Source organism: Acinonyx jubatus, chromosome D3 (genome assembly GCF_027475565.1).
Source record: "Acinonyx jubatus isolate Ajub_Pintada_27869175 chromosome D3, VMU_Ajub_asm_v1.0, whole genome shotgun sequence".
Taxonomy (NCBI): domain Eukaryota; kingdom Metazoa; phylum Chordata; class Mammalia; order Carnivora; family Felidae; genus Acinonyx; species Acinonyx jubatus.
Window position 1 is genome coordinate 16,456,082 of NC_069392.1, and position 26,630 is coordinate 16,482,711.

General features: G+C 41.5%; 1 protein-coding gene and 1 pseudogene across 1 annotated transcript in view; one reads left to right on the forward strand and one right to left on the reverse strand.

Moving 5' to 3' along the window:
- The window catches only part of RNF10 (ring finger protein 10), a 34,047-nt gene that overhangs the window by 5,184 nt on the left and 2,233 nt on the right, over positions 1–26,630 (forward strand). The window contains exons 2-14 of the mRNA XM_027043962.2: positions 6,164–6,363; positions 11,578–11,777; positions 12,734–12,824; positions 14,073–14,257; positions 14,337–14,473; positions 17,299–17,459; positions 18,696–18,821; positions 19,078–19,339; positions 19,554–19,687; positions 20,648–20,765; positions 20,964–21,065; positions 22,627–22,782; positions 24,527–24,627. Coding sequence (XP_026899763.2) covers positions 6,164–6,363; positions 11,578–11,777; positions 12,734–12,824; positions 14,073–14,257; positions 14,337–14,473; positions 17,299–17,459; positions 18,696–18,821; positions 19,078–19,339; positions 19,554–19,687; positions 20,648–20,765; positions 20,964–21,065; positions 22,627–22,782; positions 24,527–24,627 — 1,973 coding nt within the window. The remainder of the gene's footprint in view (positions 1–6,163; positions 6,364–11,577; positions 11,778–12,733; positions 12,825–14,072; positions 14,258–14,336; positions 14,474–17,298; positions 17,460–18,695; positions 18,822–19,077; positions 19,340–19,553; positions 19,688–20,647; positions 20,766–20,963; positions 21,066–22,626; positions 22,783–24,526; positions 24,628–26,630) is intronic.
- Positions 22,777–26,107, reverse strand: LOC128312421 (40S ribosomal protein S29-like; annotated as a pseudogene).

Below are 26,630 nucleotides of genomic sequence, written 5' to 3' on the forward strand. Positions count from 1 at the left end.
TTAAAATCTGAAGCAGATCATCTTATTGCTATCTCCTTTGAGAGAAAGGAGGACAGATTCCACCCCCATGTTATTCACATGTGTATGCTGGCAAGTTATCTACAAGCCATCCCCAAAACAGTACTCTGAATTTTATCTCTTGGTCACAGGCCTGTCTGTACTTTCAATCTTTAGTTGCCTGTTGCCTGGGTCTAGAGATAAGAGCCAGCCTCTCACTTTAAATTCTGTAACTTCTTACCATTAGGCAAGTGGAAGACAAGATGAGGGAGTTGATTTAAAAAAAAATTTGGGGGGGGGGCACCTGGGTGGCTCAGTCGGTTTGAGCGTCCGACTTCGGCTCAGGTCATGATCTCACGGTGTGTGGGTTCGAGCCCCGTTTCGGGCTCTGTGCTGACAGCTCAGAGCCTGGAGCTTCCTTCGGATTCTGTGCCTCCCTCTCTCTCTGCCCCTCCCCCGCTCATGCTCTGTTCTCCTTCAAAAATAAATAAACGTTAAAAATTTTTTTTAATTTTTTTTTTTGTATTTAAAACAAAAAAAATTTTTTTTAATGTTTATATATTTTTGAGAGACAGAGCATGAGCAGGGGAGAGGCAGAAAGAGAAGGAGACACAGAATCTGAAGCAGGCTCCAGGCTCTGACCTGTCAGCACAGAGCCTGACATGGGGCTCGAACCCACAGAATGTGAGATCATGACCTGAGCCGAAGTCAGACGCTCAACCGACTGAGCCACCCAGGTGCCCCGAGGGGGTTGATTTTAATAACTAAAATTGTAGATCCATATGTGGTCGGTTGTTGTAATCTGTTTTAGAAATGGGCAGTTCACTGTCCATCAGAGAGCATTTCTGTAAGCATGATGAAACTGTTTCCTTGTGTGTGTGGTAATAAATGAAGAAATGAAAACTGCACCTGCTGAGGGCCAGCTTACTTTCTTGAGCCGTTGAAGTGTAGAATCTGGCTCTACCTAAATCTGTGGAATCTATTAGGTGCTTGTCTTGAAAGTATTAGAGTCAAATGCAGTATCATCTCAAACAGTCTTAGGTAATGAGGTTTGGGGAAAATGTGTTCTCCATTTATGCCTGTTTTCATAAAGCCTCCTCATTTGTTCTCATGGTAAAGTTAGCTTGGACTCTATCCGTCTGAATTTTCTGTTTATTTGAAATCTTATTATCAACTAACTCCATAGGTAAGAAAAAATTTCTAAGAGATCTGAAGCTTCACTTTCTGTTACCAGAGATGCTGTATTTGACAATAGCTGTTGCTAACTGGATTAGTAGGTAAAAGTATAGTTCTTAAATTCTAGTTTCAGATTAAACTCTGGTCACTTTCCCTAACTGGGGTTTAAAGGTAACTGGGAGGAATAAACCTAGCTTTGCAGTGTTTCTCTGACCATCTGTTCTCTGTTGGCATTACTGCCATCTCACATGACTTATTAGCTCGCCTCCTGGATTGTGGTTTGGTCAGGTTTGGAGAGGATGGCATACCTCTCATTTATCCCATGGTGGTGACAAATCATGGTGAAGTGGTTGCTTTCAAAATTTGGACTTTGATTTGTTAGCTCACGTTTTCTTTTTTTCTTTGAGGATACACACCACCTTGGATTTATTTAGCTTCCTATAAAATAAGCTAGTCATCTTACCTACAAATAATTTTTTCTAGGCACTTAATAGTTTAAAAAAAATTTTTTTTTTACATTTATTTATTTTTGAGAAACAGAGTGAGACAAAGTGTGAGCAGGAGAGGGGCAGAGAGAGACAGAATCCGAAGCAGGCTCCAGGCTCTGAGCAAGCTGGTCAGCCCAGAGCTTGATGCGGGGCTCTAACCCACGAACTGTGAGATCATGACCTGAGCCGAAGTTGGACGCTCAACTTACTGAGCCACCCAGGCGCCCTGGCATTTAATACTTTTAAAAATTACCCAGACAATAAGTGTACAGAACTTTTTGTATACTTACAAGTCAGAATCTTAGAGGGTGAGGCCCGAGCATAGGAATCCCTTAAAAGCTCATTTGAGGTATTGAAGCTGGCAGGATTGAGAACCACTCGATTAGGTAAAAATGAAGCTCCATTTCCCAAAGTTAATTAATGGTTATTAACAGACTGCTGTGTTGCCTTTCCAGATATGTTTCTATGAGTTTTGTTTATATGTGTGTGTTTTATAAATTTTATTGAGAATAACAGTTGTACTAATATGCTTTGTGATGGTCAGTGCTCATTGAAAGATATCTGATATAAAGAAAGCTTAATAAATGACCTTTTTTACATATCTGGGGGGACATTATGGACCTTTTTGTGACGTAGTAACAGATGTGATATCCATTGTTTCATAATGAAAATTTATTTCCAGGTCACCTGGGTGGCTCAGTCGGTTGAGTGTCAAGACTTCAGCTCAGGTCATGATCTCAGGTTCATGAGTTTGAGCCCTGCATCAGGCTCTCTGCTGTCAATGTGGAACCTGCTTGGGATTCTCTGTCCTCCCCTCTCTCTGCTCTCTGGCTTGCCTGCTCTCTCTCAAAAACAAGTATTAAAAAAAAAAATAAAAAATAAAAAATATTTTCATTAGGTTATGAAACCTAATAATGGAAATGTTAAAAAGTTTTAAAAACAATCCTCACATAGAAGTTTTTTTTTGTTTTTTTTTTTTAGTAGGCTCCACACCCAACATGGGACTGAAACTCATGACCCTGAGAACAGGACTCGCATGCTGTACTGACTGGGCCAGCCAGGTGGCCCTAAAAAAATTTTTTTTAATTAAGTTTTTAATTTTAATTCCGTATAGTTAACATACAGTGTTATAGTAGTTTCAGGTGTACAATATAGTGATTCAACAATTCTGTACATTACTTAGTGCTCATCATGATAAATGTACTCTTTAATCCTTCAGTTCTTTCACCCATCTCCTCACCCACCTCCCCTCTGGTAGCTGTGAGTTTGTTCTTTATAGTTGAGAGTCTGTTTCTTGGTTTGTCTCTCTCTTTATTTTTCTGTGAATTATATCTTTTTATTATTTATGTGTGTATTTTTTTATTTTTTAAATTGTTTTTAGTGTTTATTTTTGAGAGAGAGACAGAGAGACAGCACAAGCAGGAGAGGGGCAGAGAGAGAGGGAGACACAGAATCCGAAGAAGGCTTCAGGCTCTGAGCTGTCAGCCCAGAGCCCGATGTGGGGCTTGAACTCACAGAATGTGAGATCATGACCTGAGCCGAAGTCGGACGCCCAACCAACTGAGCCACCCAGGTGCCCTGAGTTATATATTTTTAACATGCAGGATTAAGCTATATTTGGGTGGGGAAACTTTGTAGTTTCTGAGGCTCATGGTAGAATCCTCTTGGCTTTGTAAACTATCACCCTCTTAAAGTAAGCCTAATCAGTTTCTTCATTAAAAGTCCCCCAACTTTCATTCTAAGTTTCTGCTTAAAGCCATTAAATTAGTATGCAGATTTGATTTGGTCAAATTTCCATATTGAAATAAAACAACATGGAGTGAATAGACAAATCTAAAACAGGATGGAAATCTTTTTTAAATAAATTTTATTCTGAGGAAAAAAAAAAAAAGACAACATGGAATGGGCAAAGGGACAAGAAAGATAAAGTAGTTTTTTTGTCCAAAGACTAATTTGGGGACCTTTAGTTATTTAGGTGTATATGGTTCTCAGATAGGTTTCATTTTACCGTTTTTTTTTTTTTTTTTTTTTTTTTTTAAAGCCAGTAAACTTTGGCACATGTTAGATGTGTCTGGTCAGGAATCTTTGTTCAACTTGGGACAAAATAATCTATGTAGTTCAGCACCTGAATAGAAAAAATGGGCAAAGAATACAAACAAGTGTTCTTTACACAAAATACAAATGGTTAGCAGACTGGGAAAGTATTTGTTGGTACTCATCAGAGAAAGTCAAATTTAAAACAAATAATTTTGACCCTTCAGTTTAATAAAGTGTATTCAACTCTATTTTGTCAACATTGCAGTGACCTAGATGTTCTCTGTTACAGTGTTGTTAGAATATAAATGAATAGGTATAATGTTTCTAGAAAGCAACTTGAGGATGTGTAAAAGGTAATGCTGATCATACTTAACCTGCTGATTTCACAATGAGAATTTGACATAATCATACAGGTGTCTGTATAAAGAGGTTAACTAGCAAAAAACTAGAAACCACCTAAATGTACAGCAGTGGAGATTGGTTATGTTATACTGTAAGTATATGATAGTGCAGCCATTAATCATGCTTTTGAAGACTAGAGGTAGAAATGTGTGAAAATGCTCATGGAGTAATAGAAGACAGTATATCCTGTGTGTCTGTCATTTTGTGGGAGACGTGGCAAGTATATAAAAATAGAGAGTAAAAGGAAATTATGCACTGTTTATAAGTTGGTATTCTATGTCTAGTGGCAAATTTATTCTTCCAAATTTCATTAAAAAAAAAATTTTTTTTTTTAACGTTTATTTCTTTTTGAGACAGAGAGAGACAGAGCATGAACGGGGGAGGGTCAGAGAGAGGGAGACACAGAATCTGAAACAGGCTCCAGGCTCTGAGCTGTCAGCACAGAGCCTGACGCAGGGCTCGAACTCACAGACTGAGAGATCATGACCTGAGCCGAAGTCGGCCGCTTAACCAAGTGAGCCACCCGGGCGCCCCTATTCTTCCAAATTTCAAAATCGAACATACGTTCTTAACAACTGGAGGAAGAAAAGCAAGAAATATTTTTTAAAAGGACATAATTTATACTGATCTAATATGCTCTTAGAGCTCAACTTCTTTTGTCAATTTAATGGCTTCTCAGTTTGACCTCTAGAACATATGTAAATACTGCTTTGCTGTTATGCCTCTTGAATATATCTGCTGAGGCCTAGGCGTTGCACTATAGAATCTAGCTGTGTTATAGTAATTTAAGGAGAATAAGGAGAATTTTTTTTTAAATTTCTTTGTTTATTTAGTTTTTTGAGAGAGTCAGAGACAACGTCAGCAGGGGAGGGGGAGAGAGAGAATCCCAAGCAGGCTCCATACTGTCAGTACAGAGCCCAGTGTGGGGCTTGAATTCATGAAATCATGAGATTGTTACCTGAGCTGAACCCGAGAGTCGGCACTTAACTGAGCCACCCATGCGCCCGGAGAGTAATATCTTCTATCCTACTTTCAGATGAAATATTTTCCCCTAGTACAGATAGGCTGTTCTTTTTAAAAAATTTTAAGGGGTGCCTGGGTGGCTTGGTCGGTTAAGCGTCCGACTTCGGCTCAGGTCATGATTTCACGGTCTGTGAGTTCGAGCCCCGCGTCGGGCTCTGTGCTGACAGCTCAGAGCCTGGAGCCCGTTTCGGATTCTGTGTCTCCCTCTCTCTCTGCTCCTCCCCTGTTCATGCTCTGTCTCTGTCTCAAAAATAAATAAACGTTAAAAAAAATTAAAAAAAAAATTTTAAGTAGGCTCAACACCCAAGTAGGGCTCGAAATCATGACCCCCAGATCAAGAGTTGCATGCTGTACAGACAGAGCTAGCCAGGTGCCCCAGGCTGTTCCCTTTTCTATCATTTCATCTAAATGGACTTTTATAAGAGCAGTGGTTAAGTTGCGCAAAAAAGAGAGATACTGTGAACTATTTGGGTGGTTTGACCTGCATTTGTATCCCTCCTGAAGGAGGGACTGTTTAGGCTTCGTCATTTAAAAAACAAAAGTAAGGGGCACCTGGTTGCCTCAGTAAGTTAAGCAGCCAGTTTCTGCTCAGGTCATGATCTCGCGGTTTGTGGGTTCGAGCCCCATGTTGGGCTCGATGTGTAGCTTGAACTTAGGATCCCGAGATCAAGAGTCACATGCTCTTCTGACTGAGCCACCCAGGATCCCCTATGTTTCCTTCCTTCCTTCCTTCCTTCCTTCCTTCCTTCCTTCCTTCCTTCCTTCCTTCCTTCCTTCCTTCCCTTCTTTCCCTTCTTTCCTTCCTTCACTTCTTTCCTTCCTTCCTTCCTTCCTTCCTTCCTTCCTTCCTTCCTTCCTTCCTTCGGGGGAGAGGGAATCCCAAGCAGGCTCCACCCTGTTAGCACAGAGCCCGATGTGGAGCTTGATTTCACAAATTGTGAAATCATGACCTGAGCTGAGTCAGATGCTCAACTGACTGAGCCACCCAGGCACTCCTATGGGTCGTTTCTTAACTAATTCTTTACATTTCTTGCTTTCAGATGGAAAGAACTCAAGTGGATCCAAGCGTTTTAATCGCAAACGTGAACCTTCCTATCCCAAAAATGAAAATTTTAGCAACCAGTCCCGTCGCTCCAATTCACAGAAAAGCAAAACTTTTAACAAGATGCCTCCACAGAGGGGCGGCGGCAGCAGCAGCAAAGTCTTTAGCTCTTCTTTTAATGGTGGAAGACGCGATGAGGTATGGAATTTAGGAATGTCCTTTCTAGAACACAAGAAGCATGAACTCTGATTCCCCTGCCTCCCAGTTTATCAGTAGTTGGGGAGGAGGGGAGAAAGAGGTGAAAGAGTAAATAACCAAAGCAGTCTTGGGTAGTTGAGGATTAACTAGGTTTGGAACTTTGCCTCCTTTCTTCTCTTGAAAGCTGTGAAAATTTCTTTGGAGGAAGAAGACATCATCATCATGGGTTGTGAGAAATTATAGCAAGATACTATAAATGTACCCTAGATACTATAGATGGTACCTTTTATTATCACTCTTGAATTAGAGGTGCCTCTTGAATATTTAAGTAATACAATGACTTTAATTAATGACATTTGCTCTGTAGTATCTATAGCAAACTGTAAGATGCTATATCCTTAGTCCTAGGTACTCTGATTTTAGGCGTTTCTTAGATATCCTTTTGGAAGTACATAAAGACTTCTGTACAAAGGAGTTCACTGTTGCATTGTTTGTAGTTGCAGAATCTAGGAAACAACCTAAATTAACAAGGCATTGGTTAGATGAATTATCCTCCTGTTTGAGTGTTCTGTACTATGTAACTATTGCAAAATAAAGCAGATTTAATGTACTCATGGAAGAATTCATTCACCAAAAATTTTGTCCTCTCCTACTGTGCATCAAATACCACATGGGAGTTTGGCATACAATACTGAGTAGAACATTGTAACTTATATTTTAGTTTACAGAGAAAATAGACCATTACACAGTTGACCCTTGAACAATACAGGTTTGAACTGCATTGGGCCACTTATGTGGACTTTTTTTTCCTAATATAATTACAGTGTCATAAATGTGTTTTTTTTTTTTTTAATTTTCTTAAATAACATTTTCTTTTCTCCAGCTTTATTGTAAAAATATACTTTGTAATATATATAACATAAAATATGTGTTAACTGTTATTGGTGAGGCTTCCAGTCAACAGGTTATTAGCAGTTAAGTGTTTTGGGGAGTCAAAAGTTATACGTGTATTTTCAGTTGCGCCAGGGGATCAATGCTGCTAATGCCTGTATTGTTCAGGTGTCGATTGTATAATAAATCCAAAGGTAAGTGCTTATTGAATTAACAAAAAGTAGATTGAGAGAATTAAAGGGATAGAGAGTAACAAAGAGTACAGATTTGGAGGGTGATGAAGGAAGGCTACTTATTCTGAGGAAGTGAATTCTGAGTAGAGTTCTGAACGAAGCAAGGGAGCACACCATACAGTTTTGAGGAGGATGTCTTGGCGAGAAGGAATAACAAGTGCACAAGTGCAAGGAACCAGAGGTGGTAATACTTTTGGTTTGTTTGAGGTCAAACATGTAGGCTACCATGAGTGGAGGAGTAGAGAATGAAGCCAAAGAACAGACAAGAAGGGTCAGATCGTGTTGGGCCTTGCGGGATTTTGGATTTGGTTGAGAAAGATGGGAAGCTATTGGGGGTTTAAGAAGGGAAGTTCTGTAATCTGAGTTGGGAGTTTTAAAGGAGAGAGTGGAACCAGGAGGCTAGTTAGGCTGTTAAGGTATTTCTGGTGAGAGTGATGGAAGCTTTGAAACAGTGATAGTGGTGAGTGGCATACACATTGGGGTGATGTTTGAAGATAGAGCCAACAGGATTGTTTAATATGTTAGTTGTGGGGTCTGAGCAGAGAAATGAATGACTTTGAAAAAAAATGTTTTCAGTGGGAGCTCAGTTCAGGTACTGTATGCTGAAGTGGGGAAGATTTCAAGAGAAGTAGAAAGTTTGGGGTGGTGGGGAGGGAAGGAGAGTTGAGATAAAGAACTTCATTTTGGAAATATGCTATTTGTGTGGAGATGCCTACTAGATCTCTAAGTAGAGATAGACAGTTAATGGAATCTGGAGTTCAAGGAGGAGACCCAGGCTAGAGAGCCATCTGCATACATTTGGTGTTTGCAGCTATGGAACTAAGTAAGTGCTGCAGAAAGGGAATAGATTCAAGGACTGAGGTCCGAGTCAGGATCATGAGGCACCAGCAAAAAGGGAGGAAGAGAACTGAAAGCCATTTGGAGAAAGTGGTCAGTTTTGCCCCCTACTGATAAGGCTGCAGAAGATTAAGACTGAAAGTGGACTAGTAGATTTGATCATGTGAATATAGGCTGTTGGCTTTGAGCTGCTTTGGTGGAGTGGTGAGGACAAAAACCAGATAGGATAGCTTCAGAGAATGGAAGGATGGGAGGAAGAAACATCAAGTTCAGACAGTACTTTTTAGGGGCTTTGCTCTAAAGGGGAGTGGAGAGGTGAGGCAGTAGCTTGAGGGAATGTGAAGTCGAGGATTTTTTTTTTTTTTTTTTAGACAGAGTGGGAGTGGGTTAGGACAGAGTGATAGGGAGACACAGAATCTGAGGCAGGCCACAGGCTCTGAGCTGTCAGCACAGAGCCCGACACGGGGCTCGAACTCATAAGCCGCAAGATCATGACCTGAGCCGAAGTCGGAAGCCCAACCAAGTGAGCCACCCAGGCGCCCCTGAAGTCGAGAGATTTTAAAGTTAAAGAGATTCAAAAGAAGAATACAGCATATCTCTGCTAATGGGATTGTCTTGTTAGGGGGCAGACATGCAGAGGAAAGGGCGAGAATTACTGTAACAGTGTCCTTGAGGAGTTGTGATCCTACTGTACAAGTGGAGGAGTTGGCTTAAATAGGAGCTTTGCCAGTTCATCCTCAGTAACCAGAAGAAGGCAGAGTACTGGTAGGAGGACATAGGAATTCTCTTCTGATTGTTCTTATTGTCTCTGAAATATGGAAGGTGAGCTGAGAGGGGAGCCTTGGAAGCCTTGCAGAATGGCATTGTCTGGGTGACTGGGAGTTAAGTGGGTACAGAAAGGTAACAGGGTTGTGGTAGGGCTGCTTCAGTGAGACTGGTCAGTGTGGTGTGGTTGTGTTCTTGTGTGTAACTGTCTGGTGCTGGTGTGGAAATACATAGAGAGATTAATTAGGGGAAGGTTCTGCTAGGTGAGTACAGATGACAGAGAGAAAGAAAGGGGTTGTGGACCATAGGCTTTAGGTCAAGTAAGGAAAGAAAATGAAGAGATGGGTTGGATCACTGGTTTGGAGATCCCAGTAGGGATAAAGAATTGTTGGAATCAGGACTGAAGGGAACAAGCTGGGAAAGGAGGGAGTTGCTGCTTGAATGTTGGGTGCTCAAAATTATGATGGTGGGAGATGTGTGGTTGTTACCCTTATGGTCTAGATTATAGAGCAGTGCTGTCCAGTAGAAATGCAGGCCACATATATAATTTAAAATTTTCTAGGGGCGCCTGGGTGGCTCAGTTGGTTAAGCAGCTGACTTCGGCTCAGGTCACGATCTTGTGGTCCGTGAGTTCGAGCCCCGCATTGGGCTCCGTGCTCGCAGCTTGGAGCCTGGAGCCTGCGTCGGATTCTGTGTCTCCCTCTCTCTCTGCCCCTTCCCCATTCGCACTCTCTCTCTTTCAGGAGTGAATAAATGTTAAAAAAAAAAAAAATTTTTTTTTCTAGTTGCCACATTCAAAAAGGAAAACGGTGAAATTAATTTTAATGTTTTTACCCAATATAGCTAAAATGGTATTTCATGATGTGGCATTGGCCACATTTGGCTAGTAGTGGTTGCTGTAAAGGATGGCACAGCTCCAGATGGTATGTCTATGGGGATTGGATTCCTGAAGTAGAGGACAAGCTAATTGGAGGAGAGAGGGGGGGTCAAGGAAATGAGAGGTCAGTGTTGGAAGGATAATCAGGAGTTGTGATGGGCAGTATCAGAGAGAGTGGTAGTGGCAGCTAGGATAATAGTGGGACAATAGAAGGTTGAGGATGTGGAGGATTTTGTTGAGTGAGCACAAGCTCTTATCTAATTTGGGGGCATTGGGAGTGGAAGACTGATGAGAGGACAGCAGTCCCATGGAGATGATTTTCCAGGGGATAAGAGGCAAGGGATGACCTGGAAGTGGTGAGCTTCCTGTGGTGAGTTACGTGAACAGTGTGTGGGGGGGTTGTCTCCCAGGATCTATTGTTGAAATGAAAGGAAATTGTTTAATTGTATGTTTTGCCACTGTATTTAATTATAAGGGTCATATGCTGTGGTCAATATGCATAGGGTATCGCAAGTCATATTTGTTGTCTCTGGGATGGAATGTATCTTTCACCATATCCCTTTTTGTACTCTTTAGCTTCTTTATGATGTCTGTGCGGGTGCTGCTTACTAATTTCTAAATATGACTAAGCAGCAAAAGCCTTAAATTTGTATTTCCTTTGACCCAGTAATTCCTACTATACATTCAAAAGAAACAATGATAGGTGACCAAATATTTGTGCACAAAGATCTATCCCAAAATGTGTTTATCATAACATTATTTTATTACAGTGGACAAGCTACTAACAGTCTGTGTCTGACACAAGGGCATTATAGTATACCTATATGACATAATGGTATATAGCCATTTAAAGTGACTATGTGTTAATATGACTCACATGGCAAAGTGCTTATGACATTAAATTATAAATTGGGATTAGAAAATGCACTGGCTGACTTACAAGTACTTTCCACTTCAATTTGGAAATGTTAAAAAGCCCCAACGTGATTTTTTCCATCTTTATGTGCAGTGGTGTTTCTTCTCTGCTGATTGGGTTTATTTCTGGACACAGAGGTAGTCTGCCTACATGTTCTAATTCTGTCAGTTTTAATTAACAATGAATAGCAGTGTGTGTCTTAGACGGGAGGTCTCTGGCAGGATTCTGAAGCCCGTGGCAGTTAGCAGCTGCTTGCAAGCCGCCTCCAGAGTATAGTTCCACAGACTTGTTTTTGCCAGAAACAAACCAGAGAACAAGTAGCTAACAAGAGTGAAGGTCTAGGAGTCCTATGGGATTGTCAAAAAATTAATCCAGTAAGTAAATCATTGTGCTTCCCAGTAGCTAGATGACTTCATGTTGGGTTTAGTCATTTAATAAATAGTTAATTGCCATTTAGCGGGGCAGGCTAAACAGTTTAAGTAATTATATGGTAAAGGCTCTTGTCCCCCTTTCTGTTCCCATCCAGATCTTAGGTAGACTTTTGTATTCCCCTTTCCTAGGAAGATTGTTTACTTTAAGCTGTGTCTCATTTAGTTAATATTTTAAACTATGTAGAAGGAGGGTTGTGCTGGTTTTTGCTATCAATCAGTATCATTCTATTCTGAAATACTCTGATTCATTCTTATTCTCTCTAGGTAGCAGAGGCTCAACGGGCAGAGTTTAGCCCTGCCCAGTTCTCTGGTCCGAAGAAGATCAATCTGAACCACTTGTTGAATTTCACTTTTGAACCCCGTGGCCAGGCGGGTCACTTTGAAGGCAGTGGACATGGCAGCTGGGGAAAGAGGAACAAATGGGGGCATAAGCCTTTTAACAAGGAACTCTTTTTACAGGCCAAGTGAGTATGTCTACTCTTGGGAGGAAAGTGCAGTTGAGCCTCTGGGTGGTTCTTGGTGCTGAGAAGAAGCTTCTTTTAAACTGCTATGGGAGAGAGGCAGAAAGGGAGTTGATCTGGTTCTTTTCCTCCTCTCTCTTTTTGGGGGGCAGTGCAGGTGTCGAAAACCAGCTTTTCAAGTGGATGTTCTTGGTGCTTAAAAGAATATAATGCTTAAATAAATACATTGATTAATGCTAAAATTAAATAATGCTTTAGTGTCATAATGAGGTAGTAAAAGTATTTGTTTTGGAATTGGACCCACATTTGAATTTATTTTGACCTTCAATCTTGGGTAATTTATTTAGCCAAGGTGAGATTCATCTTCTCCCTATAAAGGAGGAGGATTACTTAAAGGAGAATTAGATGATGGGTTGGAGTGTTTGGCATGGCATACGTTTGCTCAAATACTGATTCCCTTTTATTTCCTTTTGTGTGTCATTAGTTACAATGTAAGATTTGACCTTGGATCTAGACTGAAGTAATTGGTTCGTACTTTATATAAATTGGTAATCAAATGACTGAGCAAGAACAGTCTTTCTGCTTCCTTGAAGACTAGCTGTGTGCCATGGTTTCTCAGAGGGAGGGAGGAAATCTGGCTTCCTGCTGATTGATAGAGCCGCAGTCTGGGTTAATTTTAGCTCAGGGGAGGCCTGCAGGGCTTTGGCTAGGCTTGGAAGCAGAAGAAACAGAGTTCATGGATTTAGACTCCTACTTGGCACGTCTTTGGATTCCCTCCAGAGCTGGGGCTCAGAACTGAGGCTGAAGTCCTAGTTCAGTGCTTCACAAACCATGGCTGCTAATGGCCTGTATTTGATTTCTAAGTGAAGGAGTAATGAGTTTCTGCTGAGGGCTTGTTGGTGGCTTCTGAGAGTCTGCCTTTTCCCTGTCCTCTTCCCTGTTCTCTTCCCTGTTTCCAGCTGCCAATTTGTGGTGTCTGAAGACCAAGACTACACAGTTCATTTTGCTGATCCTGATACCTTAGTCAACTGGGACTTTGTGGAACAAGTGGTGAGTAGCTCGGCTAAGCTTATAAACTGTTAGTGGGAGAGAGAACTAAGGAAAGGAACCATGGTGTCACAGCAGCTGTTGGCTGGTATCACTGTTGATACCTTTTTTCTGCATGACCTCACTGTAGAGATAAGTCCCCCAGAGATGAGTCCTGGTTTCTCCTGGAGTTCATTTTGTGCTAATTGGCACTAGCCTGCAGGATTGGGGAGTTGGAGGGCTCTCATCAAAGGTTCTGTCTCATCAAAGCAGTTCTATCTACGACCTCCTTTCTCCTGGGAAGAAATAACCAGAGAAATACATGAGGCACTCTGGTTACCTTCCTGACCTAGGGTGGGCTCATTGCATGAACATGGCTTCATCGGTAGCCATTTGTAGTAATCAATATCAAATTAGGCCTCAGTCTTGTGGCAGGTGAGTGAGCCACCAGGTACACTACTGTCTAAGCCACTGCTGCATTTTGTTTTTTGTTGAAGTAATGAGTTCTGGGTATTCCTTTGCTGCTCTTAGGTTATAGGGATGTAAATTTTTTTTTTTTTTTTTTTTTTGAGAACACAAGGGAGCCTGAGTGGGGGTGGGGCAGAGGGAGAGAGAGAATCCTAAGCAGGCTCCATGCCTGGCATGAAGCCTGAAGGGAGCTTGATCATGTCAGTGGGCCTGACATGGAGCTCGATCCCACGACTGTGAGACCGTGACCTGAGCATAAATCAAGAGTTGGATGTTTGACTGAGCCACCCAGGCACCCCATACAATACTTTTCAAAGTGCTAGGTCTCCAAGCCTGGCTACTCATTAACTATGAAAATTGATAAAAACATCAGAGAATGACAAGGCCTGTGAAACCTAAGTTCTATATTTATTGGTTAAAAAAAAAAATAGAGATGCATATAGAGTGTAGGTCTGATAGACTTCTCTATTGGAGATTATTGGTACATTACTTTTCGACCTTTTATAAGCCTTTGTGTACGTGTACGTATAAAGTTTCTTTTTATAAATGGGATTATATATTGATTTCTGTTCCTTTTTCCTTTGTGGAACCTCTAAAGTACTTGTTATGTAGTTATTAAACCATTATTGTGATTTCCTTAACGATTCACTTAAAGTGTTATTATATACTTGCATTTTGAACAATTCTGTGAAGATGTGTTGAGTAGAGATGTTCAGGGATGGGGGTGGGAGAGGAGAGGCTTTAACTTTGACAGTCCCATGTCACTTTGAAAGCAGTGTAACTCGTGGTGCCCTTTTGTTGCAGCGCATTTGTAGCCATGAAGTGCCATCTTGCCCAATATGCCTATATCCACCTACTGCAGCCAAGATAACCCGTTGTGGACACATCTTCTGCTGGGCATGCATTCTGCACTACCTTTCACTGAGTGAGAAGACCTGGAGTAAATGTCCCATCTGTTACAGTTCTGTGCATAAGAAGGATCTCAAGAGGTGAGAAGGAGACATTTACTAGGTTAGACTCAAGTCTGCTAACTTCTTGCTCTTTTACATCTAAATGTCCATGTTACAGTGTTGTTGCCACCGAGTCACGTCAGTATGTTGTTGGTGACACTATTACAATGCAGCTGATGAAGAGGGAGAAAGGGGTGTTGTTGGCCTTGCCCAAATCCAAATGGATGAATGTAGACCATCCTATTCATCTAGGAGGTGAGTTCTGTTAATTTAGGGGGTAATAATCTTGGGTACATCTTTTAAGGCTATCAAATATATCTATCTACTATCAAAATTTGAGCCTTTGGGCAAGCCATTTCTATCATTTGCAGGTCAGTTTTAGGATTCTAGTAGGTTAGAGGGGAGTTTACAGAGAGTGGTTTAACTCTTGGTTTCAGGTGTGGTTTAATTATGTATTTTTTAATTTTTAATTTTGTTGAACTAGTGCCTGGCATTGTGCCCAGCCTTGAGGATTCCACAGTCAGCCAGACTGGCCACTTGTTGTCAAGGAACTCAGTAGTCTAGTAGAAGACACACAGAGAGGGAGGGAGAGACTCCCAAGCCTGCTGTGTGCTGTCAGCACAGAGTGCGATGCTGGGCTCAATCTCAAACCATGAGATCATGACCTGAGCCGAAGTCAAGAGTCAGACACTTAACTGGCTGAGCCATCTAGGCGCCCCTAAACTTTAAAAAATCTAAAACTCTTAAGAGAACATATAGGATAGTATCTCTGTAAATCCTCAGATAGGGATGGGTTTTTGAACCAGGCTGAAACTGTAGATCCTAGAAAAGAAAAGACAGATACACTTGATTTTATAAGAATGAAATCTGACAAGATTCCTTAAAGTCAGTAGGTGATTAACTAGGGGAAGATTTACACATTTAAAACTAAAGATTAATGTCTGGAATATACACGTCTTCTATAAGTTAGATTAACAGTCCAGTAGAAGAATGGGCTAAGCATATGAAAGTATTTCCCAGAAAAGGATACTAGAATAACTTCCCAAGAATTAGGTTTAACTTTGCTAAGAGTTATGCAAATCAAAATCCCTATCAGATTGACGCAAAAAAAAAAAAAAAAAAAAAAAAGACATTAGAAGCACCAGGTTTTTGGCAGGGGTAGGAAAACGAATACTGTATACAGGGTGGCAATGTAAGTCAATACAGCTTTTGGGGGGGTGCAATTTGGTAGTATTTAAAATATGCACAACCTTTGGTCCAGCTTTTGTACTTAATATAAAGAAATTATATGCACCAAGGAATACGTATAAGGAATTTTTGTTACAATGTAATAGAAGCTGTCAATAAGCTAAATAAACGTTCCATAAGGAACTCACTCAGTGTTTGTTATGCTGTGGAACACAATACAGAAGGTAAAAATAGGATCTCTGTATTAACATATAAAAAAGTTTTTTTTAACATTTATTTATTTTTGAAAGAGCACGAATGGGGGGGGGGGGGCGGGCAGAGAGAGAGAGAGAGGGAAACACAGAATCTGAAGCAGGCTCTAGGCTCTGAGATGTCAGCACAGGGTCTGACACGGGGCTTGAACCCAAGGAACCGTGAGATCATGACCTGAGCCGAAATCGGACACTCAACCAACTGAGCCACCCAGGCACCCCTCTGTATTAATGTTTTGAAAGAATTTAATACAGGTTGGATGAAAAACACAGAACAACTTAAAGTTTATCATTTATGGAAAAACCTTTGTTTTCTTAAGTGATTATGGATTTATAAATGTATAGAAAAAGATTTGGCGAATACGTATCACAATTTGTAAATGGTTATCTCTGGGCAGATACTAGGATTGGAGGGTGGGAAAACAGGGCATTTCAAGAGTTTCCCAAAAGTTAACATTGTCCTAAAGTTTTTAAAAAGTACAGAAAATATGGGGGAGGGAAGTAAAGGAAACAAATCATCCATGGTCCTTTTACTCAGAGATATCCCAAAGTTGTAGATTATTTTTCTACTCATGTATATTTTTGCAAGATTGGGATTAAATTTTGTAGTTTTTGGTGTCTGCTTTATATTCATGTAATGTAGGTATTTCTACATGTCACTAAATGTCATCTCACAAAACCATTTTTATTTAAAAATTTTTAAAGCTTATTTTTTATCTTTAAATTTTTTTTATTAAAAAGTTTTTTTTAGTTTATTTATTTTTGAGAGAGAGCACAAGTTGGGGAGGGGCAGAGAGAGAGAAGGAAACACAGAATCTGAAGTAGGCTCCAGGCTCTGAGCTGTCAGCACAGAGCCCGACGTGGGGCTCGAACCCAAGAATTGTGAGATCGTGATGTGAGCCAAAGTCGGATGCTTAACCAACTGAGCCAGCCAGGTGCCCCATTAAATAAACTTTTTTTTTTCTTTTTAACATTCATTTTTGAGAGAGAGTGTGAGTTGGGGAGGGACAGAGAGAGGGAGAGACAGAATCCGAAGCAGGCTTCAGGCTCAGAGCCGTCAGAACAGAGCCTGATGTGGGGCTTAAACCCATGAACCACGAGATCATGACCTGAGCTGAAGTCAGATGCCTAACAGACTGAGCCAGCCAGGCACCCCTGTTTTGTTTTGTTTTTTTGTTTTGTTTTATTTCAAATATCTCTACACCCATCATGGGGCTCGAACTCACAACCCCGAGATCAAGAGTCGCATGCTCTTCCAGCTGAGTCAGCCATGTGCCCCAGAAAACCATTTTTAATGTCTGCAAAATTCTCTTTAATGAATATGCCATCATGTCATTAACCGTTTCTTTATTATTGGACTTAACTGGTTGATGTAGCATTTTTTGGTATTATAGACGATAGGGTAATCAATAGTTTGGCTAAAACATTTTTACTGCGTCTTTGGTTTTCTTGGATTCCTTGTGTTATGGGGTCAGAGTTATAATCCTTTTATTTAAGGTCATTGCTAAATTATTTTTAGAAAATTAGCCTGATTACTCCATCTTCACTTTGGGGGATAAAAGTTGTGTAAATTCCTGTGTAGCCACAAGGTCGCAAAGCTTTGACTGTTGCATTTTTGTGATCTTGCTGGCTTTCTTGTAGATGAACAGCACAGCCAGTACTCCAAGTTGCTGCTGGCCTCTAAGGAGCAGGTGCTGCACCGGGTAGTTCAGGAAGAGAAAATAGCTTTGGAGCAGCAGCTGGCAGAGGAGAAGCACACTCCCGAGTCCTGCTTTATTGAGGCAGCTATCCAGGAGCTCAAGGTAGGATGACAGGACAGGATGGTGGGGATAAGTTATCTTGGTCCTGAATTTAAGATAACGCATAGTTAATGGCTAAAATAGCCAGTTTGCTCTGGCCGTTGGTGATGCGAGGGAATGGTTGACCTAGTGGTTTTTAAAGCACTCTGCAGCTGAAAGGAACAAATTAAAATCGTCTTATAACTAGTTGAGTCACGGGAGTTTCTTAGTCTTAGGTTAGCTATGTTCTTAGTTAAGCAAAGTAGGTTTTTTTCCTAAGGAAACACTTGGATTTATTTTTAGAGATGTTTTATTTGAGGCACATTTTGAAGAGAGTGTTATGGCCTATCCAGCAGGCCCTAGTAATACCTCCTGAGGATTTTGAAGCAGGAAAAATTACCCAAATAGAGAATTTCCTGTGCTGTGTATCCTTACCAGACATCAGAATCAGGGCGTTGGCCTCCACCCTGAGATGTGAATTCAGTCAAATATGGGCTCCATAGGCTTAATAATTTGTGTTATAATGAGTTCCAGACTGATTCTAATGTTCATCCTCAGACCATATTTTGAGAATCACTGATCTGTGTTAGAACAGTGAAAGCCCTTGTATCTTGAGTAATTGGCATGTGACAGGTCCTGTGTTAAGGTACTGTATTTACATTTATGTCACATGAGCTGCATATCCCGGTGTGAACTATCCCCTTTCATGGATGAGGAAATGGAGTCATGGGTTAGGTAATTTGCTTGAGGACATATAACTAATATGAGATGAAGCTAGTATTTGAATTCCTGTCTTTCTGACTTCTGAGTCTTCCTTTAGTAGTAGGTCCTGTGTATTTTGTTTTTAATTAAATGCAGAGCATTCGTTCAAGTGCATTTCAGAGAAGACGAGCTGTATAGAAGTAGAGCTGTCCAGGTTGAGATGGCAGTTGGCCAAACCCCTGCTTCCCGCACTGGGGCTCTTTAAGAGTAGCTTGTAAAAACTAGAGGACTAGTTCTGTGTTCTTGGATTTTTTGTTCAGGAAACTTTTGTGTAGTATTGTCACTGTCAGATTGTAAGTAGAATACCATCCCATTTGGGTGTCAGGTGCTTTTTGCTCCCTGTTTCCTTGAAGGATTGAGGATTTTAAGTACTTTTCCTATTGGGTCTTGTTGCCTTTTAACTTTTGCTCCTGTTGAGAAAGGCCATTGTAAGCCCTTGCCCTACAAACTGTGTTTCTAGAAACTTAGCTTTCTCTGGTCTTCTCTCTGGTGGTTTAGACTCGGGAAGAGGCTCTGTCAGGATTGGCTGAAAGCAGAGGGGAGGTCCTTAGTGTTGTGCCTGCTCTGGAACAACTGGTGCTGATGGCTCCCTTGGCGAAGGAGTCCGTTTTTCAACCCAGGAAGGTGAGTGTGACCCCGTTACAGACTAAATGGCTGCCGTTCCTCAAGGCTGCTGTTGAGTTGGTAGGTGATGTTGTGAAATCGCCTCGTCATGGGAGAGGAGGGGGGACTAGGAGTATTTCCCATTTGCTTATTAGTTCTTTACCTAGGGATGTTAAATCCATGAATGTGACAACTAAGAAAACCTTCCAGAGAACTTGGTTCATGTGTCTACCTTTGCCACATGTACTTTCTGTTGACCTAGAATTTGTCCCAACAGGGTGTGTTAGACTATCTGTCTGCTTTTGATGAAGAGACCACCGAAGTTTGTTCTCTGGGTTCTCCTCGTCCTCTTGCTCTCCCTCTGGTAGAGGAAGAGGAAGCAGTGTCTGAACCGGAGCCTGAAGCCTGTGATGACTCAGAGTTAGCAGATGACAGTCTTGGAGAGGGGACCATTTGTACTGAGTCCAGCCAGCAGGAACCCATCACCAAGCCAGGCTTCACACACCTGAGTGGCTCTCCTTGTTACTACTTTTACCAAGGTGAGGGTTCCTGAGAGGAGGGCTGGGTTGCCATAGAGATGTTTCAGCAAAGTGGCCTGGCCTCTTAGCAGGAGGAGGTATTGCTGCTAGATGTGGGTGCTTGGGTCTGTTTTGCCTTTGGCCTCGGGGAGGGAGAGGCAGGCCTAGCTGTACGGGGGGGCCCTGTCTTGAGGACTGGCCACGACTGTTGTGTGAGAGAGCCGCTTGTCTTCAGCGGAGGACGGGCAGCACATGTTCCTGCACCCTGTGAATGTGCGCTGCCTTGTGAGGGAGTACGGCAGCCTGGAGCAGAGCCCGGAGAAGATCTCGGCAGTAGTGGTGGAGATCGCCGGCTACTCCATGTCTGAGGTAAGGTCCTGCCTGTCCCTGTGGCACGGTTCTGGAGTGTCATCAACCTGATCTCTTTGATATGGGCCTGAGCAGCCCATGCTCACAGTTCTTCAAAGAGCTTAGCTTTTGTATTTAAGTCTATTTTTGTCACTGATTTTGTGCCTGCAAAGATTTTAAGAGGTTAAATGGGTCTCTCTTACCATGTCGGGGTTCTGTTAGTCACCCCTTGCTCTCTGTTTTTAGGTTCATTTATTGTGGTTTGGGAACATAGATGTCTCCACTTTCATTCAAGATGAGTTTGTTTTTCTCTTTTTCCTTATGGCTTGGGAGAAATGTCCAAGGAATCGAAGAGTTATTGGAGGCTCTATACTAGGTTATACAAGATTGAAACACATTTTCGGCTTAACAGATACCATCAATTATTATCTGATAATTTATATATGCGAGGTTTTGCCCTTTGAGAGTTATCCCTATATTGATCACAAATTTGTTACGCTGTAAACTTTCCATCAAACATGCAGAAAGAGAATGGAAAAGAAAATTAAACTGAAATTGATGGGCTTTTTTTTTTTCTTACTGTTTCAGGCCAAGCTTTATTCAGTAGGGAAATCTGCTTTTTCCACCTTCCCAGTTATTAATTGTCAGTGGATCTCAGGTTTTTTGCCAACAAATACTCTTTATCTTCCCCTGTTCTCTCTCCTCAGTTGTGGGCTCCAGAAAATCAGAAACAGCTGATCAGCTTTAAATCATTTATTACCAGGCTTGATTTATTCATGTGCAGCACAAACCTAAAAACTGCTTTTGGTTGATCATTTACCTTATTGAATGTCAATTGACAGTTTCTGTTTGGCTTTGCAAAATGATGATACCTTGAGAACAACTCTTTGAGCCCCAAAGAGTTAGCTGTCTGGGATGGGAACCTCTGTCCTCACAGTTCGGCCTGGTGTTAGTTGAGTTTTGGTCCCTTTTCCATGGTAGGATGTTCGGCAGCGTCATAGATACCTCTCTCACCTGCCGCTCACCTGTGAGTTCAGCATCTGTGAACTGGCTCTGCAGCCTCCTGTGGTCTCTAAGGAAACTCTGGAGATATTCTCAGGTAAGAATGCACCCACTCTGCTTCTCTTGGAAACCCAGTATGGGAGGAATTTAGGAGCTCTGTCATGAGTCTCCATACCATACTCCATTCATCCAGTCCAGCTGCCTCCTTCTGTTGGCCTTAGTGACTAGTCACCTGGGAGGAGTTAATGGCCAGGCTGTCCTTGGTCTGCCTGCTCACTGTCTGACCATCCCACAGATGACATTGAGAAGAGGAAGCGTCAGCGCCAGAAGAAGGCTCGGGAGGAACGCCGCCGGGAGCGCAGGATTGAGATGGAGGAGAACAAGAAACAGGGCAAGTGTAAGTTCAGGAACTCTATTAGACTAGTACAGCTGTGCATCCTCATGGAGATACTCAGTGCTTGGGCCCAGGAGCCAGACTATTTGGTTCACATCTCAGTTCTGCCACTTGTTTTTTGTTGTTGTTGTTTTTTTTTTTTTTAGCTCTCAAATGTGAATCATGAGAGTACTTCGTTCATAGACGTGAGAATTAAGTGAATTAATGGGGGTCAAAGTTCATAGCTTTTAATAAGGAATGAGATTAAATTTATCCTTGGTATAGTAGGCGAGAAAACCTGTTCTGGGGAAGGCAATTGGAGATCTGCTGAATTTAGGGGATGATTGTCTCCTGTGTGTTCTGAATGGAACATTGATCCCACCGTTGACTCTATTAAAGGAGACCTCTGTATACCGCAAGTCTACCAAGAGAGTAAGATATAGTAGAAACCTTGACAAACTAGGAAATCTATGCAGGAGGTTAGATTTAAGAGCTCTTTCATGTAAGTACAGACTCTTTTGATCTGCTTCTTCAACATAAGCTTCATTGAATCCAGGAGATTAGTGTGACTTGAGAGTGTACTTACTTATCCTCCAGAAAACAAAGAATCGAGTCCTCAGCCAGGGAAAGGACTTCACTGTTTTGACTACATGTTTATGGTGGTAAACATAAATTTTACTTCTCCAACTGGGATAAGTGTATAGCTGGGGTCCCAATGCTGTGTAGCTATTTGGCACATTTCCTAAAGAATTGAAAAAAACTGATGTTTCAGGTACAGGGGCTTTTTTAATTTTACCTTCTTTATTATAGAAACACCCAAAGACAAGTACATAGAATAATATAATTAACCATCATGTATAATATTTGGCTTCAGTTAAGAACAGAGCAAAGATTTTTTTATTTTTACTTATTTTTTAAGATTTTATTTTAAATGTTTTTTTTTTTTGAAAGAGAGAGGGATGGAGAGAACACGTGCATGAGTGGGGGAGGGGCAGAAAGAGAGGGAGACAAGGATTCCGAAGCAGGCTGACAGTGCAGAGCTTGACGTGGGACTCGAACCCACGAACCGTGAGATCATGACCTGAGCTGAAGTCAGATGCTTAACTGACTGAGCCACCCAGGCGTGCCTAAGATTTTATTTTTAAGTGATCTCTACACCCAGTGTGGGGCTTGAACTTAACCCTGAGATTAAGAGTTGCATGCTCTACCAACTGAGCCAGCCAGGTGCCCCCAAAAAGGGTTTTATTTTAAAACAAAAATATAGGGGCTCCTGGGTGGCTCATTTGGTTAAGTGTCAGACTTCAGCTCAGGTCATGATCTCACAGTTTGTGAGTTTAAGCCCCACATCGGGCTTTCTCTCTGCCCCTCCCGTGCTTACGCGTGTGTGTGCACGTTCTCTTTCTCAAAGTAAACATTTAAAAAAATCAACAAAAATATAAAGTGACAATTACTATAAATTTGGGTTTTAAAGCGTGTTTACATACCTTAGAGCCTTGGGGGATTCATATTGACTATCCACAACTGTTGGAAAAGATTTGAGGAATATTCTAAATGGCCCTACTGTACTCTTCTTTTTTCTTTGTAGATCCAGAAGTCCACATTCCCCTAGAGAATCTACAGCAGTTTCCTGCCTTCAATTCCTATACCTGCACCTCTGATTCTGCTTTGGGTCCCACCAGCACCGAGGGCCATGGTGCCCTCTCCCTGTCTCCTCTTAGCAGAAGTCCAGGTTCCCAAGCAGGTAAATGAGTTGGGATTTAAAGAATGAAGTTGCCCACCAGCCACAGACCTTAAGCAAGGCCGTAGTGTCTGAATTTATAACTCTAACCTACTCAGTATGGTGGGATTTTTAGGTGATTAACCTTACTTTGGGTAGTTAATACATTTCTGGGGTACATCAGATTTTTGCCATTTGATTCACCTTTCTGATTGGCTGTACTGACTACTTTATATCCTGCTGTTTTCTAAAAACCTCAAAACCTCAAGGCAGCTCATATGGCAGGAAAGTTAAACTTAGATTCTTCCCTGTGACCCAGCTGTTTTATTTCTAAAGATTTTTTAAGTATTTTATTTAATCAATTTATTATTACTATTATTATTATTATTATTTTGGAGGGAGAGAGCACGTAAGCAGGGGAGAGATTGAGGAGGATAGAGGATCTGAAGCAGGCTCCATGCTGACAGCTGAGAGCCTGATGTGGGGCTCAAACTCATGAACTGTGAGATCATGACCTGAGCCGAAGTTGGATGCATAACCAACTGAGCCACGCAGGTGCCCCTCTGCCAGCCATTTTAAATAAAATGTCCAAGAGCAGAATATTTAAAGCTCTTGGTGACTGCTATGATCATATGCTTGTCACTTTGCAGATTAGGAACCTGAGGCTGAGGCAGGGGCTTAGTGACAGGGACTGTGACTGTAACCTGCATCTTTTTAAAAAAAAATTTTTTTTTTTTCAACGTTTATTTATTTGGGACAGAGAGAGACAGAGCATGAACGGGGGAGGGGCAGAGAGAGAGGGAGACACAGAATCGGAAACAGGCTCCAGGCTCCGAGCCATCAGCCCAGAACCTGAAGCGGGGCTCGAACTCACGGACTGCGAGATCGTGACCTGGCTGAAGTCGGACGCTTAACCGACTGTGCCACCCAGGCGCCCCCTGTAACCTTCATCTTGAGGGCTGTATGCACAACTATTATGCTTTTTAGTCTAAGAAGAGAGCTGAAATACAGAGGAATATGGCAGAACATCAACTACATTATCTGTGATAAAAAATTGGTTGTGTATGTGCTTTCACATACTAGCTTTTTTGAAGGAATGGGCTTTAATGTATTGAAGCAAGAGCAGCTGGATAATCCTAGGACTGAAAGTACTAAATAGCCCTGGCTGACTGTGGAAGGGTCTGCTACTGGGAGAGTGAATAGAGGCCTCTCCCTTCCAGCAGTGATCAGGGCAGTGGGTAGACCTGTGGGAAATGCCCAACTCTAGGTCAGAAAGGATGAAGAAGACTGTTACCTGGGGAGTATCGGGGGAAAGCTTGCATCTTCCTGTTGGATATTGTCCATTTGGATGTGTGTTTTGGATACTAACTGAATAGAGCAGGTCATACACATCTGGCTGGAACATAAAGGCTGACCTGATTAAATTTTATCTTTTTGTTAGAACATTTTCATTCACATAAAACCAGTCCATGACATATCGGTACCTAGGCCTTGAGAGTCAGCTGGTGTGGAAAGGGGTTTTTTTTGGCATGGAAATAGATTCTGCCCTGTTTTCTAGTATTACTGTGACCACTAAACTTCCGTTTCCCTAGATCACTAGCATGAATAATAGGCCATGTTCTTGACTTTATAAGAACATGGCAGAATTGAAATTGGATCAAGGTTTGCTTTTTGTGGTGGGGCTGGTAATTATCTAGACCTGATTTAGGGTTCATCTCTTCTCTCTTGGAACTCGACTTAGATAATCAGGTCTCTGGTTTCTTTTCAGACTTTCTGCTGACCCCTCTGTCACCGACTGCCAGTCAGGGCAGTCCTTCATTCTGCGTTGGGAGTCTGGAAGAAGACTCTCCCTTCCCTTCCTTTGCCCAGGTAAATCTTTGTGAAGCAGTTCACGGGTATTTAACGTGAGCTCTGCTGCTTGTACTTTCTGGAAATCTTTGCGCTGGAGGAGAGACTTCCAGGCTAATGTTGTATTGATGGTAATAATCATGGAAAGCTTTTTTTAAGAGGAAATCTTCTAGATTTAGTTTCAGATGTTATTGTAGACTTCCCAAAGAAAGAGGCCAAGGGTAGCTGAGGGAGAATCAGAGCTTTAGTTTTTTAACAGATCATTAAATACTTGGGTACTAAGTGTTGTTTTAGGGGTTGGGGAGATACCAATTTCAGCTGGTCCCTGGTTCTAGGACTTCTGATTCAGGTGGTATGTACCTGTTACATATAATAAACCATTTCTCTTTGCTTTGGGAAGGGAAAGGTGGTCTTGGTTGTCCTATAACTAGCCAAACTGTCTTCCTTGGGCAGCTGAGTTAGAGGAACACTAGGCTAGTGAAACTTGATGTCAGATCTTTTTGTGTTCTGTTTTATTCTTTAAGTGTTTTTATTTTATGTAAAACAAGATGGCATTAAGGTAGGTTTCTTGGATGACCCATTCAAGGAAGTTCACTTAATCCAATTTACTGAAGCCTGTATCCTTTGCAAACCGACAGAAACACTGGCGGCACATAGGCTGTATTTCTGAATCAGACCATGCCGGTTTGGCAGACACAGCAAACCCTGGCCAGATTTCCTCAGCCGGCTCTCATAAAGCTGGTGACCCATCTTGTTCTCTTGGATGCAGCGAGGCAGAGATGTCAGATCATTTTATTAACCTTTAAAATAACAAACACTCAGTATTCCTGCATTAAGATAACTGAGGAGGATGGATGGACAGCTTGCTGAACACCCCCTTTAGAAGTTAGTATTAACCTTTTGGGGCTAGTTTGGGATCATTAGCTTAACAGTTCTTTAGAGCCGGTGATAGTGGAGGTTTCTCACGTTTCTCAGTGTGTGCTGAGATAGAAGCAGGAATTGGACTTTGGTAAGTCGAGTCCTGAAGTCAAGGAGGAAGAAATAATTGAGAGCAATCTTGAGTATTAACTGATAGGTTTCAGAAGTTATAAGCAAGTGGTTCCCAGGAATTATGTCAAATGCTTAAATTTGTTTTTGTTTTTTAGTGTTTATTTATAGAGAGAGAGTGATCGAGCAGGGGGAGGGGCAGAGAAAATCCCAAGCAGGCTCCATGCTGTCAGTGTTGAGTCTGATGCGGGGCTTGATCTCACAAACTGTGAGATTATGACCTGAGCCGAAATCAGGAGTTGGACGCTTAACTGACTTGAGCCTACCCATGGACCCCTGAAGTTGTTTTTTTAAACTAGGTTTTATTGCTGTTGCTTTTTTCAGCTTTATATGTTGAACAACTTCAAACTTAAAAGTGTTGAAGGAATAGCATAATGAACGCTCATACCTTTCACCTAGGTTCACCCGTTGTTAGCATTTTGCTATATGTGCTTTCTCTTTTTATTGTTATACTGTATTGAAAACGTTAGACCTCCTGAATGAGTTTACCACCGTTTACGAGATAAGTGCCCCCAAATGATATTCTTCTATATGACCACATTTGTCATGATCACATAAAAGAAATTCAGCTAATTGAGTATCTAATACAGTACTTATTTCTCCATGTCTCAATGGTCCTGTATTGTTTTCGGTCCGGTCGAAAAAAAAGACTGCTTATTGCATGTGTTTGTCAAGTCTCTTTAGCCTTCTGTGATCTGTAACAGTTTCTCTAGCCTCTCTTTGTTTTCTTCCTGTGGCATGGATATTTTTGAAGCATCCAGGCCAGTTGTTGTATATAGTGTCCTGCAGTTTGGATTTGTCTGTTTATTTTTTCCTGAGTGGATTCAGGTTAAACATTTAAACATTTATGGCAAGAATAACACATAGGTGATAGATATTTTAATGGCCTTTTAAGAGTAAGATGATTCAGATTCCATACTCTTTGGACCCCTAACTCCCAAGGACCAAGGGAAAAGATCATCCAAGTGGTACATGAT